At 35.2% G+C, this 17560-nt stretch overlaps 1 protein-coding gene across 2 annotated transcripts in view; it reads left to right on the forward strand.

Moving 5' to 3' along the window:
* The window catches only part of LOC145678425 (alpha-1-inhibitor 3-like), a 2648409-nt gene that overhangs the window by 214996 nt on the left and 2415853 nt on the right, over positions 1-17560 (forward strand). For both annotated transcript variants that reach the window (XM_081748543.1, XM_081748544.1), the window contains exon 3: positions 4806-5047. In XM_081748543.1, coding sequence (XP_081604669.1) covers positions 4806-5047 — 242 coding nt within the window. The remainder of the gene's footprint in view (positions 1-4805; positions 5048-17560) is intronic.

The raw sequence follows: 17560 nt of genomic DNA on the forward strand, positions 1-17560 counted from the left end.
ATAACCACAAGGTTCGTGGTTCGAAACCCGTCGCCGAAATCAGATTTTTAAAAATCTTAATTCCTCAGTTCTGAAGATCTTTCTCTCCTTTCGTAATCATCTGATGCTCTAAAAAGAGTTCTCCACATTAGTTCGACAAGTGGCTAATGTGATCCTCGCAGTTCGAAAACTTCCCTTCTTATCTTTCACAAAATCAGAATTTCCGTCATAATACGAATGCTGTCCGATCATTTTTTCCCCAATTCTAAATCTGTGTATACAAATCATCCCTCTCTGTCTCCAAACTTGAATCCCCCCCTCTCTCTCTCTTTCTCTCTCTCTATCTCTCAATGTCACCCACGAAGTCATATGGATTGAGATCAAACCTTCGACTATTGAAACCAAATGTCAGCTCTTTAGCAATGTGCTATCGTAGCTCTATAGGTTTGTTGTTAAAACCAGTGTCTTTTAGACTTTATTCGGGGGGGAGGGCAACGAAGAGATTCTCCGGCGACATAAGATTTTCACTGTTTATTAGTGTATTACTATACATTTGATCAAAAAATACGTATTTATGAAGCTCAAGAGAGAGGGAATTACACCCTCCTGTCCTGCCCAAATGACGCCCCTGAAACATTTGCTTGCACTTACTGAAAAGAAATTCAATGAATCATTGAAAAAAACTCGTTTCTGTCCGTAGATATTTTAGAGCTCTTGGAAATTTCCATAGATTTCTTAGAGAGCATCTTACTAGCTTGCACTCTTTAAAGAAAGAAAAGAATGAAACTAAAGATATTTATGAAGCTCTGGGAAGATTGTGTTACTTTCCTTTAATTTAGGCTCTTAAAAATATTTCAGAACAAACGAATGGAAAAGACTGTTTTAAAGCTATAACGTTGTAAACTTGATTCCTGTTTCTTTTTCAGCTGAATGGAAAGAGTGTACTACGTCACACACACTGCTTTAGACAAGGAGAGGTGGAGGACGGGGAGGAGTTGGAATAAATACTAGAAGCAACTAATCGATTGATACATGTATTGCGGGAATGCATAAGAAATCTGGGCAAGAGTTTGATATTCATTTGGACTTATTTATTCATTTGAATTTTATGCCGCGGACTGTACCAATAACACAAACAGCTATTGATGCAACTATAAATGCAGCATATCTTTCTATTTCAATTAACGTCAGAATAACATAACGAATTTGTTATTCGTGGGGAAAAAGATGAATTTATTAATCCTGCATATCTCTATCTTTATGTTTGTATACGTTGTAAAATTACAAAACGTGATGGTACAAATTTAACGAATGATGATAATGTTGCACAGGTAAATAATTTCCTACATTCATTATAGCTATTTCATTAAATAATTAATTAGTTCATAAGAATCTTTTCCTTATCGTTCATACTTTGAAACATTATGAAATAATTTTTATGATGCCCCTTAAAACACATTTAACATGTGCAACGTGGCATTAAGATACTGCAAAACATTTTAATGAATTAGATAATACAAATGCTTGTTTTCAAAAAGGTGCTGATAGTGAAAAAATAGTAAAACTTCTAGAATATACGGATGTCTTCATACTGATATTGTAAGTTTATATTGTATGTTTCCCAATAAAGTAAGTTTACGCGTAAAATTACACCGTAGTAAAGAAATTTTTTGCTTAATGTCTGCTGAAAATACACCTTGTAAAGTTTCACTTGAGGAAGTATTTCTTCCTCTATGTCGCATTCAAGTAGCTGCAGATTTTGGTATGTAATTAAATACGGAAACGGTTCCACAAACGGACAAGTTACCTCTGACAAGATTACAAACAGGCTCTTATGCTATACGCACATAACTAACTCTTACAACCTTGATAATCTCTCCTTAAGTAATGTTACTAAAGGTTTGGTTATTGGTTTAATCTCCAACACAGCCTTGAATGGGAAATCACATTTTAATCCCTACGAATTTCAAAACATGAACGTTAGCAATTTGTAATAGCAAGTTGGATCAAATTTATTTCTTCCAATTCCCTCTCCTCCTATTTCAAAAACGTTTTGAACCCTCTCAGTTACTATACTTTGATTTCAAGTACCGGGAAATATTATCAAAATAATTCATATTCTGTTACTTTTAATGAATATCAAAACGGTCTCGCTCTGTATGCTTTCAGTCTGTCCCCTATAGGTACATTCGATGATAATATTTGGGACGTTGCTCGTGATTCCACTGTAAATTTAGAAGTATCATTTTGAGAATCTTTAACTGAACCTGTTACATGTGTTGTGTATGCACAATTTGTTTCCCTAACACAAGTAGACCCAGATAGAAATATTTATACTGACAACCCATTCTAATTTATTCAGTTGAGTAGGATGGGGTTGTTGTACACTTCTCTGTATTTTATGATAATGCTTATGAATTTGTTGTAAATAAGTTACACATAGTAAATCCTTGCGTTCCATTCGTCCAAAACTGAATATTTAAACTATAATATCCTTTAAATAAATTATCCGAGCCGATTAAAAATACAACCCGATGATTAAGTGGCAACACCTGGTACGACAGTGGAGATTTTCTCATCTTAAAGAATTACTTCAAATATATTGTTCAAATACTACAAGCAATTTCACTTGTGAATTTAACTAGAAAATGTTTTCTTCAAGAAGTTTTTCAAACAAATGTTACAAATTTAGAAGAAACATACTGTCGAAACTATACTTTATTGATTTTTCACATTCACAAGTGTGGGCATAATAAAGATGCTTTCGGACAGTATAGGTGCAGTGTTGATAAAGCAATACTCTTGAGTGATTATATGAAAATGTATAACTATGTTCTCCATGCGAATGATAGTGATAATTACATACCTACTACAATTAAAAATAATAATATGACCAACTGTTACAAGTGTTACCAGTTGATAAAGCAAAAGATGCAATTTTACTTGGATTTTTACCATTGAAAACCTTCCTTTAGTGACGGAACATTGTGTTGGACTGGTTATTAACCTAGAGAAATCTGATTTAAGTGAATCCCATTGAGTTACAGTGAACATTGATGAAAACCAACGAAGCTATTACTTTCACAGAATTTTTATGGACATTCAAAAGGAAATAAAGAAGTTTTTGATCTACTTGATCCACAATTACAACTTATCCGGCAAAGTATTTTTGGTGATGACAGCGGTGTTAACGAAACGGTTGGCGATGGTGTTTCTGTATGTATGCTATCAATTTCTTCTTCTGATGAATCGTATATTTCTGTTTGAGTATCAGATGCCGGTTTACTCTTAATATGAACAATGTCACAAGTTTCCTCTTTCTCAAAAGCCTCCACGATGTATCTATATATGATATTTCCTAAGACCTGTGTTTAAACAATTTTCACCCCCCCCCCCCCCCGGAGCCATCTCGTGTTTACAAGTAATATTGTCTATTCTATTAACAGCACCCTTCGCGAAATGTCGGCCTCATTCTCCTATTCTGTTAACATTGACCAGCGCGCCATGTTGCCGTCATTCTCCTATTAACGTCATCCGTCGCGTCATATCGGCGTTATTTTCTTATTGCATTATCGTTGACCACCGTGTCATGTCAGCATCAAGTTCCCACATGTTTTCTGGAACGGTAAGGTCATTGTCCTAAGTTGCAACAACAATAACACTTTCACTTCCGCCAGCCAAACCTGTTTCGAAGCGCGCCAAAACTCAGTTAGTTCATTGAGTCTGGCAAAAGCGGACTTGTCTTCACAACACTCCGCATCTAAGTATAGATTTTGTAATTTTCCGTCTCAATATAGCGTATAACATACATACCAATTTTTCCATCTCACAAAGTTCGTGACGTCTTTCAGATTTTTACCAAGGAGGACATATTGATCGACCAATACAAATCCCACATGAATAAAGTTTATTCCCTCCCAATTTATTTTACTACATCACATTTTTAACAACGAATTTTCAAAGGAAGCAATAATATAAATAAATAATATGTACCACGTAAAAATAAAATAAATTTGTCGATTCCGATGAAGAGAACGTCCCTGGTTCGAGTTTAATTTTTCGATTAATTGTATTTATATTCTCATATTTTTATTATTTCGTAATATCTGAAATATTTCTCGGCGTTAAATAGTCGTTCGTAAAAAATAGAAAACCTAAAACAATAATACCAAATAATAAAATTTCTACAGGGGATATATTTAATCATAAAAATACAATTCCAGGGGCCTACTTCTTTTTTCTGCAGGGGCATTACGAACAATTCTTTTTCTACAAGGGCCATTAGGGCCGTTACCCTTCTGCTTCTACAAAAATTCCCGCCAAATAATTTTATACTGCCGTCATTCTGATGGAACAAATTAAAATGTGTACCTACTAGTAAAAATAAAAATATCACGTGACACATGTACTTGTTAAGACAGGAAAAAATCATTCACCTCAAAACCAATCAAGAATTCCATTTCCTGACCCCACTTTCTTCCCGCAGCAGGATATCATCCTTTAGAAACCTCTTACTTAAACTACAGGCGGTTTCTTTGTTGAAGACCTTTACAGATCAGCCTACTCAATGTAAAGTTTCGTTTAATATGTACATTTGAAGTAGGTAACAATCTGACATAGTTCTGTTTAACAATATAAACTTCATGGTCGGTTGGCGACACTGTGAATATGATTGTATTGCAGACCACTGTTAATATGATTGTCAAACAGTTTTCCCATGTCGGTATTAGAACCCAAAAATTTCAACATCATTCTGTCTATTAAGTTAAATGTTATGCAGGAAAATATTTAAAAGTGGAAAATTAATGGAAGATTATTTCTTACAGGAAAACGGGCATGTATTGAAGTGTATGTTCCATCTACTACTGAAACTCATGCACGCATTCATATTCGTTGTCAGTTTGACGAAGTCTACAATTATACGATTAATAGCATTAAGGAAATTCGATTGCAACACCAGCCATTTATTACACTTATATCTACGAATAAACCAGTCTACAAACCAGGAGAAGATGTAAAGATACGTATCTTGATTTTAAAGCATGATTTAACACCAGTTTTTAATAAGGTATGTTATTACTTTTTAATAGGATGTAATTATGATGATACTTTTCTAAACTTACACTTCATCACATTTTCTATCTTTAGTGATCGATTACCAAAAGATGTAGCCTAATAAAATTAGAATGAAGTTACACAAATATTAAAAGACTTTTATTAAGTGTATGACATTATTATATATTGACATTATTTCAACATAATTTCAATACAAAGCAGAACAAAAAACTTGAAGAAGTAAATCATTTCAAATATCTGGGAAACATTTTGACGAGAGACTTACTGTACCACAGAGATAAGGGACCATGCCATATGAAATCAACAAATCATGTAGCTCATATGTTATTTTTACAAATGTTGTGGTATCCAAGCATAATACAAATATAAAATACACACAAAAACGCAAAAGAGACTTTTATCAAAGATCAATGAAAGTTACCAGTTGTTTAAAAGTGAACACTCCAATCTAAAAGTTGGTTTATCGAAGTTCTACAAACTTCGCTCTGAAGAATGTGTGCGTGTTGATGCAAAAGGAAGACACAATGTGTGTGTTTGTGCCATTCATGAAAATGTGAAAATGCTATTGAATGCCACTCACTTTAATGATAAATTCACATATTTCATCAGTAAGATAATGTGTGATATTAATTCAAAAGACTGTATGCTGCGTAGGTGCAGTAAGTGTTCCCCTGTATAAAACCTCACGGACTACTTAGGTGCATTAAAAGATCCGGCTCACTCAGAAGATATAGCCTACAGTACTAAGAATGGGTTCAAACTCACGGAGCATAAATGGAGACAATGATTACAGATACAGATGACTTCGTTGAAATATTGATAGAAAAAATGGGGGAAAAATTCAAAGCATCACTTCATAGCCAAATCCCAGAGCGACTACTTCAAGTACACAAAAGTGACTTTGGATGACAAATCATGCTTAATCATAGTTGATTTGGGTTAAAACTATTTCTGTATTTTCAAGATGAAGTTCAAGGCTAGCACTAGACCAACATTTAATCAACAGTGCATCCTTTTGGAATATTTTACCGAGATCCTATTACTTCTGCTATCAAATGTTAGTCGCTATGTTGTATCAGTGATATGTTAAAGCACGATACAGTTACATTTCATGCTTTCCAAGTAGTTGTTCTGAAGTACGTTTCTCCTCAAATAAACACGTTGTCTACTTTAGTAATGGATGAGTAGCCCAATATAAAAACTATAAAACAGTTTGTCAACTTATGGCTCCATGAATGATTTTGGGCTCAATTGTGAGTGGAACTATTTTGCTACAACCTACGGCAAAAATATTTGCGATGGCATAAGTGGGACACTGAAGGGTCTAAGCAGACTAGGTAGTTTACAGAGGCCATTGGATAACCGAGTTATTACTGTTACTGGTTTCTTCGAATTTGGTCATACTACAACCAATGTCAAATGCTTTGTGTGTGCGTGTCAACGATAAATGTTGAAAACGTTCGTCCAGTGCTCTGGAAGAGATTGGAAAAATCATCACGTTGCGAGGGAAACGTAAAAATTATCATTATAAACCGATTAGCCTGTCAATTGTTTAACGTTTTCAAAGACAACACTCACTCTAAATAATCGAGCAGAATCATAAGGCATTAATCTTCCACGTTAGCAATTTGCTGCACGCTATATGAAGAGAAATAATGAACTGGAAAAATAGTTGGGAATTCACAGCAACATGTACCCCAAAAATTTTTTTCTGGCCAAAAACACCTGACACATCCTGGATTCCATATGAGAACTGCATCATTAATATTGGAATACCAAGTAATTCAACTGGCACTGGCATAAATTACAATATTCCTGAAGGAGAATTTTAAGGTATTGAGATTTCCAATGAAATTGGTGATGAGAGATCGAAGGCTCATATTCTAAGTTGCTTTCAATCAATCAACCATAGTGTATAAGTGTTATTTGTGTATTAAAAGACAATAGTTCGCTATTGTTCAATGTTTCTTTTGTTTGATCAGTCAAACAACACTGTATAAACTGTGTAATAAAGATATACTTTTTTAAAATAACTTTGTAAACAGCATTTAAGGTAAGAGCTTCCATTTTTTTTTCATTAGAATCAGCAACCATTCGAAAGGGACATATACCTAGCCATGTAAGATTATAAGTCGTAGACTTGAATTATTTATTTTCTAGAACATACCAAAAACACCCTCGTAATTTTCTATATGATACAGAAGAATACCAGACATACTTATTTTTAAAATTTTAATGTGCCATTATAATCTGTGTAATGAAATTTTTGTTGAGAGGAGTCCAAATTTTTGCACGTACTGTACCATGCAATTTTACCAAGATATATTTTCGGTTCATGTAATATATTCATTCGTTTATAATTCTGCTCAAAATAAATGTAGAAGATTGGAATAATTTAGTAGAGATTATATTTTTGGGGAATAATATCTTTATTTGTACTTTATTACATAATAATATTTTGTATACTGGTATTTCAAAAGGGCAAATATTGAAATCATCATCTTAATGCTATACGAAAACATAGCACCGCTATTGGACAGACATTCTCGGAATTAGTACTGTGTCCAAACTTGGAATGCGTTGGGATTTCCGTATATAATAACATATTTCTTTCCAAAATATTATGAAAACTATTTATTTTATACATTTCAAAATTCGTCGAAATGTTTGTTAATATCAATATTGCATGTTCACTTTTACTTTTTCTTGCTAGGGTAATATTAGAGGGCGCTAATTAAGAATTAATTTTCTTACATTTAAAAGCTGTTTAATATATGGCAGTACATTTTGCAACAACGCAGAACAGCAGATAGGAGGCTAACCAGGTAGGTTTCTTTCATTCTCTGCCCCCCGCTAGGTCACTTGGGTTGTCCCCGCAGATAAAGAAACCGATGGAATGCAGATTGACAGCAGAAAAGAGCAAAGTATGTTTTCTCTCTCTTCATAGACCTTAAAGTTTTCATTGATTCTACGTAAACATCTCCGCTAATAGCTACCTGCAGAGGCATATTGGAGCTAACGACGTATGAACGTTTTAGAAAATCTGTCTTTGTTGCTTTCAAGTGAGGGAAATGTTCATCTTATAAAAGTAGTTTCGACCTGTATATTGTAGAGTAAACTAGCTTATTTGTCGCATCAACTGAGAAACGTTTGCATAGAGATCGAAGAGGATTTATCCTGTTGTGATGTATAGCGAACTGCAAAATAGTTAATATATGTGTAAGAAGAAAACAACCGAGAACTGCTTTTCGATATATCGTGTCGTTTATGCTCTATGAAAATCAATATTGAAACCGGAAGTAGTAAAATTCTACCAGTTCCGGTTTTTAATAGAGAGATAGGAATGGAGAGGATATATTTTCTAGAGATGTTGAATCAATTTCCTAAAACCGCTTGACGCTAGCTAATATAGTTTTTGATTTATGGTCCATAAGTGGTCGATCTCTATCACTTCTTCTATCACTATCACTATCGATCACTATCACTATCACTATCACTATCGAATCTTCTTTATAAATCTTAGATTTTAAACATTGGTGATAACCGTTTTACAAGAAATCTTCAGGTAGCATTGTGAACAAAACAGTGAAATTCCAAGTAAGTAAATAAAGACACTGTTTATAAAGCAGAATCTCTAGGTTATGTGCAAGCTCATAAGTTTATCAATGGACTAAGAACTGATATTTTTTGATTACTCAAAAGTAATGTCACAAACGTTCCACCGCCAACGTCAAAGGCATACGATTGGCAAGTCCCGATCAATCAGAAAAAGATAAACGATTCTTCACAAATTATCAAATGCATACCTGACCAATACAAAAAGTTTTATAGGATGATTTGTTCATGGAAAGCCACTGACCAAGAAACTGTAGAAGATGAAGATGCAGACGGATGGGACCCTATGTAAAGTCATTCTATTTTGACAACGTATTTTTTTCAGCTGTCTATTGTTTTACTTTTCTTGCTGTACGAATAACATGTGCTGTACAGAAAAACGAACAGTGACAATAAAGTGTTCGAAGCCTAACACGTGTGACAGTTCGAATATATATATCCAAGATTAACATACAACATTGTATTCAGCATGTATATTTTTATAGCTTTCTATCATAAACTGCACATTACATACCCTACACACAATTACAATTGCGTCCAACTCTAATTGATTGGAAAAAGGGATTTTTTTTTTTATTTTTAAGCTTATCTAACCAATTGCAGTGCTGCAATACAAGATTCTTCTTCTTGTCTTAGTGTTTGTTAGTTCTTTTGCTACAAGTAATCAATTATACACTTTTTGCAACAAATACAAACAACGCCTCGGGAAGGTTTTTTTTAGCGTTTTTGAAAACTTAGGTCTGATGCACTTATTCCCTTTTTCCAATCAGTGATTCAATTGTATTTCTTGCCTCGTCTCGAATTTAAAAAGGTACTTCTCGTGTGGTTTTCGAGATTATAATCAAGACGAGAAATTTCTGGTCTCGTGGACAACACTACGTTCAGAATAGGACTTGCGCGGGGGTGCGTCTGTAGGGAGCAGGTGTGTTAGCAACGGTGGGTATGCGAATAAACTAGAAGTTTATCCAATCATTATGTGAATAGAAATAAAAAAAATACATATGTTTCGAATTGCTAAAATTTAAGTACATCACGAATATTGACCAATATCCAGTTTTTGTTTCTCTTACGCCATATTGAAATATTTTCCATTATAAACTGCCAAAGTGCTTGTAGAGATGTACACTCATGTCCAAAATGATTGTCGCATATCTATAACTGTCTTCTTTAAGAATATAATTTGATAATGATTTTGCAGGGTACTTTTAATACTATGTGTATAATTGGGAAATGTATATGTGTGGTAAATTTCATAGGAAAAGAATTATAAATACGAAAATTAGAATGAGTAAAACAAAATGTTGCTAAATGGACAATACAGTTTTATTTTCGTTTTATTGTTCTTATTTACTGCTCTTTTGACATTAAATTTGCTACATACATGTCTTTGCCGATTGTGAACATAACAACATTATAAGAAATATCGTGCGAATTCATTATCAAATTATATTCCTACAACAACATATTTATAGGCATGCGACAATACTTTTGGACATGAGTGTACTTATAACATTGATTCAACAGTTATCATAACCAGGGGCGTATTTAGGATCTTGTTTCGGAGGGGGAGGCTGGCTTGAGAACCAGTAAGAAGCATTTGTGTTGTACGTATAATGTGAAAAAATAAAAAAAAAAAATCTAAATTAAGCTAACTAACTCTATGGCCTATGGAACCCGGAGGTTCAATGGCGCGTTCACAAAAGCTCTCCACTGACTTCTATCCTTAGCTAACTGCATCCAGTTTCTACTTTGTATTCCAATCTCTGCGAGATCCATCTTAATATTGCCCTTCCATCTGCGCCTAGGTCTTCCTAATGGTCGTTTTCCGGTTGGTCTTCCAGTCAAGACTTTGAAAGCGTTTCTACTTTCTTCCATTCTAGCTACATGACCCACCCACCTAAGCCTCCTAGACCTGACGACCCTAACAATGTTTGGTAAACCGTATAAATTATGTAGTTCCTCGTTATGAAGTTTCCGCCATTCCCCATTCCCGTTTCTCTTGGGTCCGAATATTCGTATCACGTTCTTGTTCACAAATATTTTTAGTCTATGTTCTTCCTTCAGAGTAAGCGACCATGTTTCGCAACCATACAGAACAACAGGCATGATTATCGTTTTGTATACTTTAAGCTTCAGATTCCTCGACAGAATTCGCGACGACAAGAGATTTTGAACCGAATAGTAACACGAATTCCCTGCTTTCAGTCGACATTTAATTTCTTCGTGAATATGATTTTCCTCTGTTAATACTGATCCTAGATATTTGAAACTATCCACTTTATCAAAAGTATTATTTAATATTTTAACGCATCCATAATTTGTTGTATTCCGGTCCCGACGCACTTCCATGTATTTAGTTTTCTCTGCATTTACTTCTAAGCCCATGTCCCTGCAAGCGTTTAATAAGATCTCTGCATTTCTTTCTATTGTTCTCCTATCATCGCCTATTAAATTTACATCATCAGCATATGCCATAACGTGGTGAATAACGTTCAACTTTAGGCCCTGGTTGCTATCTTTGATTTTTCTTATAGCGTATTCCAGAACAAAGTTAAATAATAATGTCGACAACGTATCTCCTTGTTTGAGGCCATTTTCGACGTGAAAGCTCGTGGACAAAAATTTTCCTACCCAGACTTTACTTTGGGATTCATTTAAACATATCTTAATTAATCTAATTAGTTTTCTCGGTATTCCAAGTTCTGTAAGAACGTTGTATAATGTTTCTCTCCCAACCGAGTCGTACACCTTTCTAAAATCAATAAATAGTTGATGTACCGGGTATTGTATTCCCATTTGTTTTCGAGTATTTGGCGAATGGTAAATATTTGGTCGATAGTTGATCGATTTCGTCTAAATCCTCACTCATAATCTCCAATAATTTCATCTGCGTATGGGGTCAATCTCGCTAATAGAATATTTGAAAGGATTTTATAGGATGTTGACAGAAGAGAAACGCCTCGATAATTATTACAGTCAGTTTTGTCGTCTTTCTTGTGAATTGGAACAATGATTGATTCTTTTCACTCTTGTGGTAATTCTTCCTTGTTTCAGATAGAAAGAATGAGTTTGTGTATCTTGTTCCACAATTTTTCGCCTCCAGCTAAAATCAACTCAGCCGAAATTTCATCTACACCCGGAGATTTCTATTTCTTTAATTTCTTTATCAATAAATTTGAAATATTAATAAATTAGTGAAAAAATAATAATGAAATTATTTCGTGGAGAGCTTGAGCTCGATAGCCTCCTATATGCGCTACTAACCAAAACATATTTGTTATAATTATTACTGCATGAATGTAAATTATCCTTCATAATATTACTAAATACTTATGTTCATTGCATTGCTCACATAGAATAATATCATGGTGATGGAGCAAACTCTTCAGTGCTTTATCTCAGTTACATAAGTTACACGGTATCCAGGTTTAAGCCAGGCGAGATTTTGGTCGAGATGTTTCACCCGCAAATCATCATTAGATCAAGTATTAATTAACTCTGTTGTGATGGATGATCAACTACAAAATAGAAGTAGTCCTATGCACGAATGTGGATATATGGACTAATATAGCTTTCTGTGTATATATTTTTATTCATTCAATACGACTTGTGATCATTCCAATTTGCGACAAGGTTCATGTATCAGCCAAATTTGATTGAGAATTTGATAATATTCGTCAGCCAAAAATAATAATTCCAGTTTGCGACCAACCGGTAATTGGTTCTTTAAATGAATCAGGATAGTAGAAGTGATACACGTTGCCAGATATTTTTCAATAAAATTATGAAGTGTTATGAACTACATAGGGGAAACAAGGATCTCTTTGTTCAAAAGTGATGTAATTGTAGATTCCTAAGATGTAACGTAACGTTGATCAGGAAACTGAGTCAAAATGTACTATATAACACAGTACACACACACATTATATATATATATATATATATATATATATATATATATATATATATATATATATATAGGGTGTTGCAAAATAGGTGTTACAACTCTTGGGAGGTGACTCCTGCCACTGAGACAAGAAAAAAAAGTTCTCTTGAACTTTCGGCTATCGGGCATAGTTTCACATCTACAAGGTGCCGAAAGCGTGGGAAAATGACTTTCGGACGCCAATAGTTCAGGAACTATCCAACGTAAAAAGGGCGCGTAAAAAATTCACTGAAGAAGTCATGCTCGCTGTACTGAATTTAGCATGTTTCACAATCCTACCGTGCACGCGCAAGGAATTCCCCAAAGGAACGTAGGGAGTACCGGATAATCTGCCAAATGAAAATTGGTCTAAATGGATATGAATTGATAGGGTTTCTACTAGATAACAATAATTCGTTTGTATTAAGTCGATATCTGGAACAAATACAAAAGGGCGGACAGGCTCAAGCCCGTTGTATGTGGTTGCATAATCACCAGGTACGGATGCTGGTTGACGGGAACAGTGACACTCTGAGTATTAAGTGTAGCAAATTTGTACTCAAATGGTCTTGAAAGACATCTGGAGTGTCGGTAGAGCACAACAGATGAAGCAGCGTGATCCACATCTGTGAAGACACGTAACGAAAAATGCCCAGAAATGCACTCACACTCAGTAAACTTTCAAAGCGTCGGAAATGTAAAGAATAGCATCAAAAATATGAAAGCCATTGCCAATTCCCCAATAATATTCTATCAAACCGATGCAATATGATGTGCACTGTTGCATACGAATAAGGATGCAGCAAGTGAGACCACATTGAAATTGTGCTAGGGGACTCACAAAGAAACTGGGGAAACTAAAGGAATGGCACTAGTGGGATCGCATGATCGATATTGAAATGTGGCTAGTGTTGATCATATGTAACTACTGGACAAATGTCAATATGTCTCACTACTGCTCGGACACCGTCTCACGTGCGAAAACTAGGAAAATAACGTTGTACATTCTGCTATTATATCTGGTGCAGTTTTTTGGTATAACGAAACTAGAACACGATTGTATCAATGGCCCTCTATGTTTGGGACATTGTCCCACAGTCGACACATATGAAGAGAAATCTCTTAATCCATGGTTCAAATTCTGATAGAGCGTGAAAATAACCAACTTGTATCATGTTCCACGTCTTCTGGGACATATGGTGTATTCAAATTATAGGAAAATACCTCCAGAAATTAGCATCTTACACACAGTGCACACGCCAAGACAAAGACGAGAATGAACCAATTTGGCACATGTAACACTACTGCTGGAACACCATACATATGGAAAATAAAATGACATGAGATATAGGAAGAAACGGTTTAAAGCTCTGATTGTTTACAACTGTGCAGTAGGAGTAACAAAATGAAACATACAAGCATATGGGGAGGCTGTACAAGAGGGCTTGTCAAACAAAGTGGGTAGTCCTCAAAGAAATGAATGCAGAAAAAGTGAGGCTCCCTCGAGCCTCATGGCTAAAGCGCTCGCTTTCGCTCGCGTGGTCGCAGTGTCCAATTCTACTGGGAGCCCACGGCCTCAGATTCAAGACCCGATAGTTATTTTCCTATTTTTCGCACGTGGGACGGTGTCCCAGCAGTAGTATGGCATGTTGACATTTGTCTATTAGCTACATGTTGATATCAATACACACATTGGCCACATTTCAATATCGATCATGCGATCCCACTAGTAACATTCCTTTAGTTTCTCCAGTTTCTTACATGTTAGTAAGTCCCCTTGCACAATTTCAACTTGGCCTTAGTTGGTGCATCCTTATTGGTATGCAGCAGTGCACATCATATTGCATCTTTTTGAGGGAATATTATTGGTGAATTGGCAATGGCTTTCATGTTCTTGACGCTAATCCTTACATTTCCGACGCTTTGAAAGTTTACTGAGTGTGAGTGCATTTCTGGGCATTTTTCGTTACGTGTCTTCACAGATGTGGATCACGCTGCTTCATCTGTTGTGCTCTACCCACACTCCGGATGTCTTTCTAGAGCATTTGAGTACAAATTCGCTACACTTAATACTCAGAACGTCACTGTTGGCTAGCACCCGTACCTGGCGATTATGCAACCACACACAAAGGGCATGAAGGTGTCCGCCATTTTGTATTTGTTCCAGATATCAACTTATACAAACGAATTATTGTTACCTGGTAGAAACCCTATTAATTTATATCCATTTAGACCAATTTTCCTTTGGCAGATTATCCGGGACTCCCTATGTTCCTTTGGGGAATCCCTTGCGCGTGCACGGTAGGATTGTGAAACACGCAAAATTCAACACAGCAGGTATGACTTCTTCAGTGAATTTTTTACCCGCCTTCTTTACGTTGGATAGTTTCCGAATTATTTGAGTCCGAAAGTCATTTTCCCACGCTTTCGGCACCTTGTAGATGAGAAACTATGTCCGATAACCGAAAGTTCAAAAGAAATGTTTTTCTTGTCTCAGTGGCAAGAGTCACCTCCGAAGAGTTGTAACACTTATTTTGCAACACCCGATATGCTTATAAACGGAAAGTGGGGACCCTCTAGATGAATACAAAATTATTGTTTTATTAGTTTTGAAGCTGGTACTGATCGTTTTTTAGCACGGATCGTGGTGAGGATATTTTCCTCATCTTTTTCGAAAAATTTAGATTACTTCCCACGTACATAATGGTATTTAGATACACCTACATATGCTTGCAAACTGAAAGTGGAGACCGTGTAGATGAATATAAAATTATCGTTTTATTAGTTTTGAACTTGGCACTGATTTTTTTTTTTTTTTTTTTTTTTTTTTTTAGCCTTTTATGAGCGAACTAGCTGAACCTGCGCTCTCTACACAGCGCATCATTCCTCACAACATATGAACATGTCCCTTTACAGACACAAGTGAAAGACGTCTTGAGTTTTTAAAAAAATCGGCAAGGGGTATCATAAAGGGAAGATTTTTTCGATTATTTTTTCTCAACATCTCGCACCGTTTGCAAGATTTGAGCCTACTTCCGGTTGGAGTTTCTAATTCATGTATGACCAGTGTTTTCTTTCTTCTTGCATGCAGTATGTAATAAGCAAATACGTTACATATACAATTAATTATAATGTAGGTTATATATGGTGTTCATTGGGCAAAACACTCAAAAAATAAAGATTTATCTTAAGACTCGAGAAATGGTTATCCTTCCTTTTTCACTATTATTTGCCCATGGAACAAACGCCTGAGACATACACAACCCCAATATACAACATTGTGGTGTTGGAATGTATAACACGTAGGATATGATGCTTTTTTTTAAATTTCAACGCTTCGAGCGTATCCTTAAAAAATGTAATAAAGAAATAATGGCGATGCTTTTTTTTAATATTCAATTAGAACTGGACAATCTACGCAAAATTTCCAATCGATCAGTGAAAACGTCATCTTTCTAGAGCCTGTAGTTTCTGAGATCTCATTGTCGAAAGGAAGGCCACAAACATATAAACATAGTTTAAAAGAACTAGGAAGATGGAAGCACAACTCACATGCATTCATTTTAGAGGAGGCTTATTAAAATACAAAGGCTTTGAACAATAATTTTATATCATAAACTTTATCAAAAAGATATAGTTAACTAATTTAGACTATTTAAAGTACAAATACTTAAAATGTTTGTCTCTGCTAAACGTGAAATCACACATAACCGTAAATGAAAGATTTGAAAGCTAAGGTTATAGGTTGGAGCTCAGGCGCTTTTAATTGCTATTGCAGCATTTTAATAGATAGATATTTTGCTACTTTTTTCTCAGAAAAATTAGTCTCTTTTCGCCCTACGTATATATAAAAATTCAATTTCATAGTATACAGGCTACTTTTGTGCGTATATTAAGTTAAAAAGGTGAGTTCTTATTGATTTTGCACTAGAAAGAGCGTGATTTATTTTGATGTTATACATTTAAGAATATATACTGGCACCCCTGTGAATTTTCGTTTTGTCTGCGGACAAATATTCTGCTAAAATCACTGCGGTGCTAGAATCTCCCGAAAGACTGCAACTTTTGAACTAAAATCTTGGATAGACCAACTGTGCGCAACGAATCTTCACGGCTAATTGTAACTGTCGGTATGGAATCTCCCGGCTAACTGTCTTCTTGTTTGACCTGGGTTTTTAAGGCCAAATTTCTTTGACGTTTTATTGATAAGATTAGTCTCATGTCGACAGGCGACAGGCACCTGTCGTAAGAAAGGTTAGATAATAAAAGAAGGAGCCCTCTATGCATTATTACATTAGAAATAGACACTGACACATTTAATTACATCATTTAAACACACACCCAATTCCGCAAGAAAACATCATTCTGCGGAAGAAAAACATATGAATTCTCAAACTAAACTAAATTCATTACCAAGGTCTATTCTTCCGTCATTTGTTATTCTGTATCTTGTAAACAGTTTTATGTAACTGGAGAAAGAACAGTATCACAAAGTAACGCCGATTTCCTTAAACTGAGACAAGACATTTACCAATGAATCAATTGTTCGATGGATTGGGACTTCAATATTTAAAATAAACAATAATCATTGATATCTTCGGGGGCGCGGTGGCTCAGTGGTAGAGCGTTCACCCCCGGTGCTTGGGGTTCCTGGTTCATACCAGTACGCCCCGTGTGGACTTTGTGCTGGACAAACATCATGCTAGTGCGTTTTCTCAGGGTTCTTCCATTTCCTCCCACTTTCTTTATTCCACCATTTCCTTCATTTATCATAATCACCGTCTCCTTTAGCCTAACCGGCATAATCGTTGGACGTAAAACTCAAAGATTTAATTTATTTTCTTTGATATCTTCACAATATAAACATGAAAAAATGTTCAGAGAATTATCCTAAGAATTGTGAAGTACGGGATAAAAACAGACAAACAAAAACACCATTGAAACTAGTGAACATTTTGGTCGTTT

The sequence above is a fragment of the Thermobia domestica genome, chromosome 2, assembly GCF_964235325.1.
Source record: "Thermobia domestica chromosome 2, izTheDome1.hap1.1, whole genome shotgun sequence".
Classification (NCBI taxonomy): Eukaryota; Metazoa; Arthropoda; class Insecta; order Zygentoma; family Lepismatidae; genus Thermobia; species Thermobia domestica.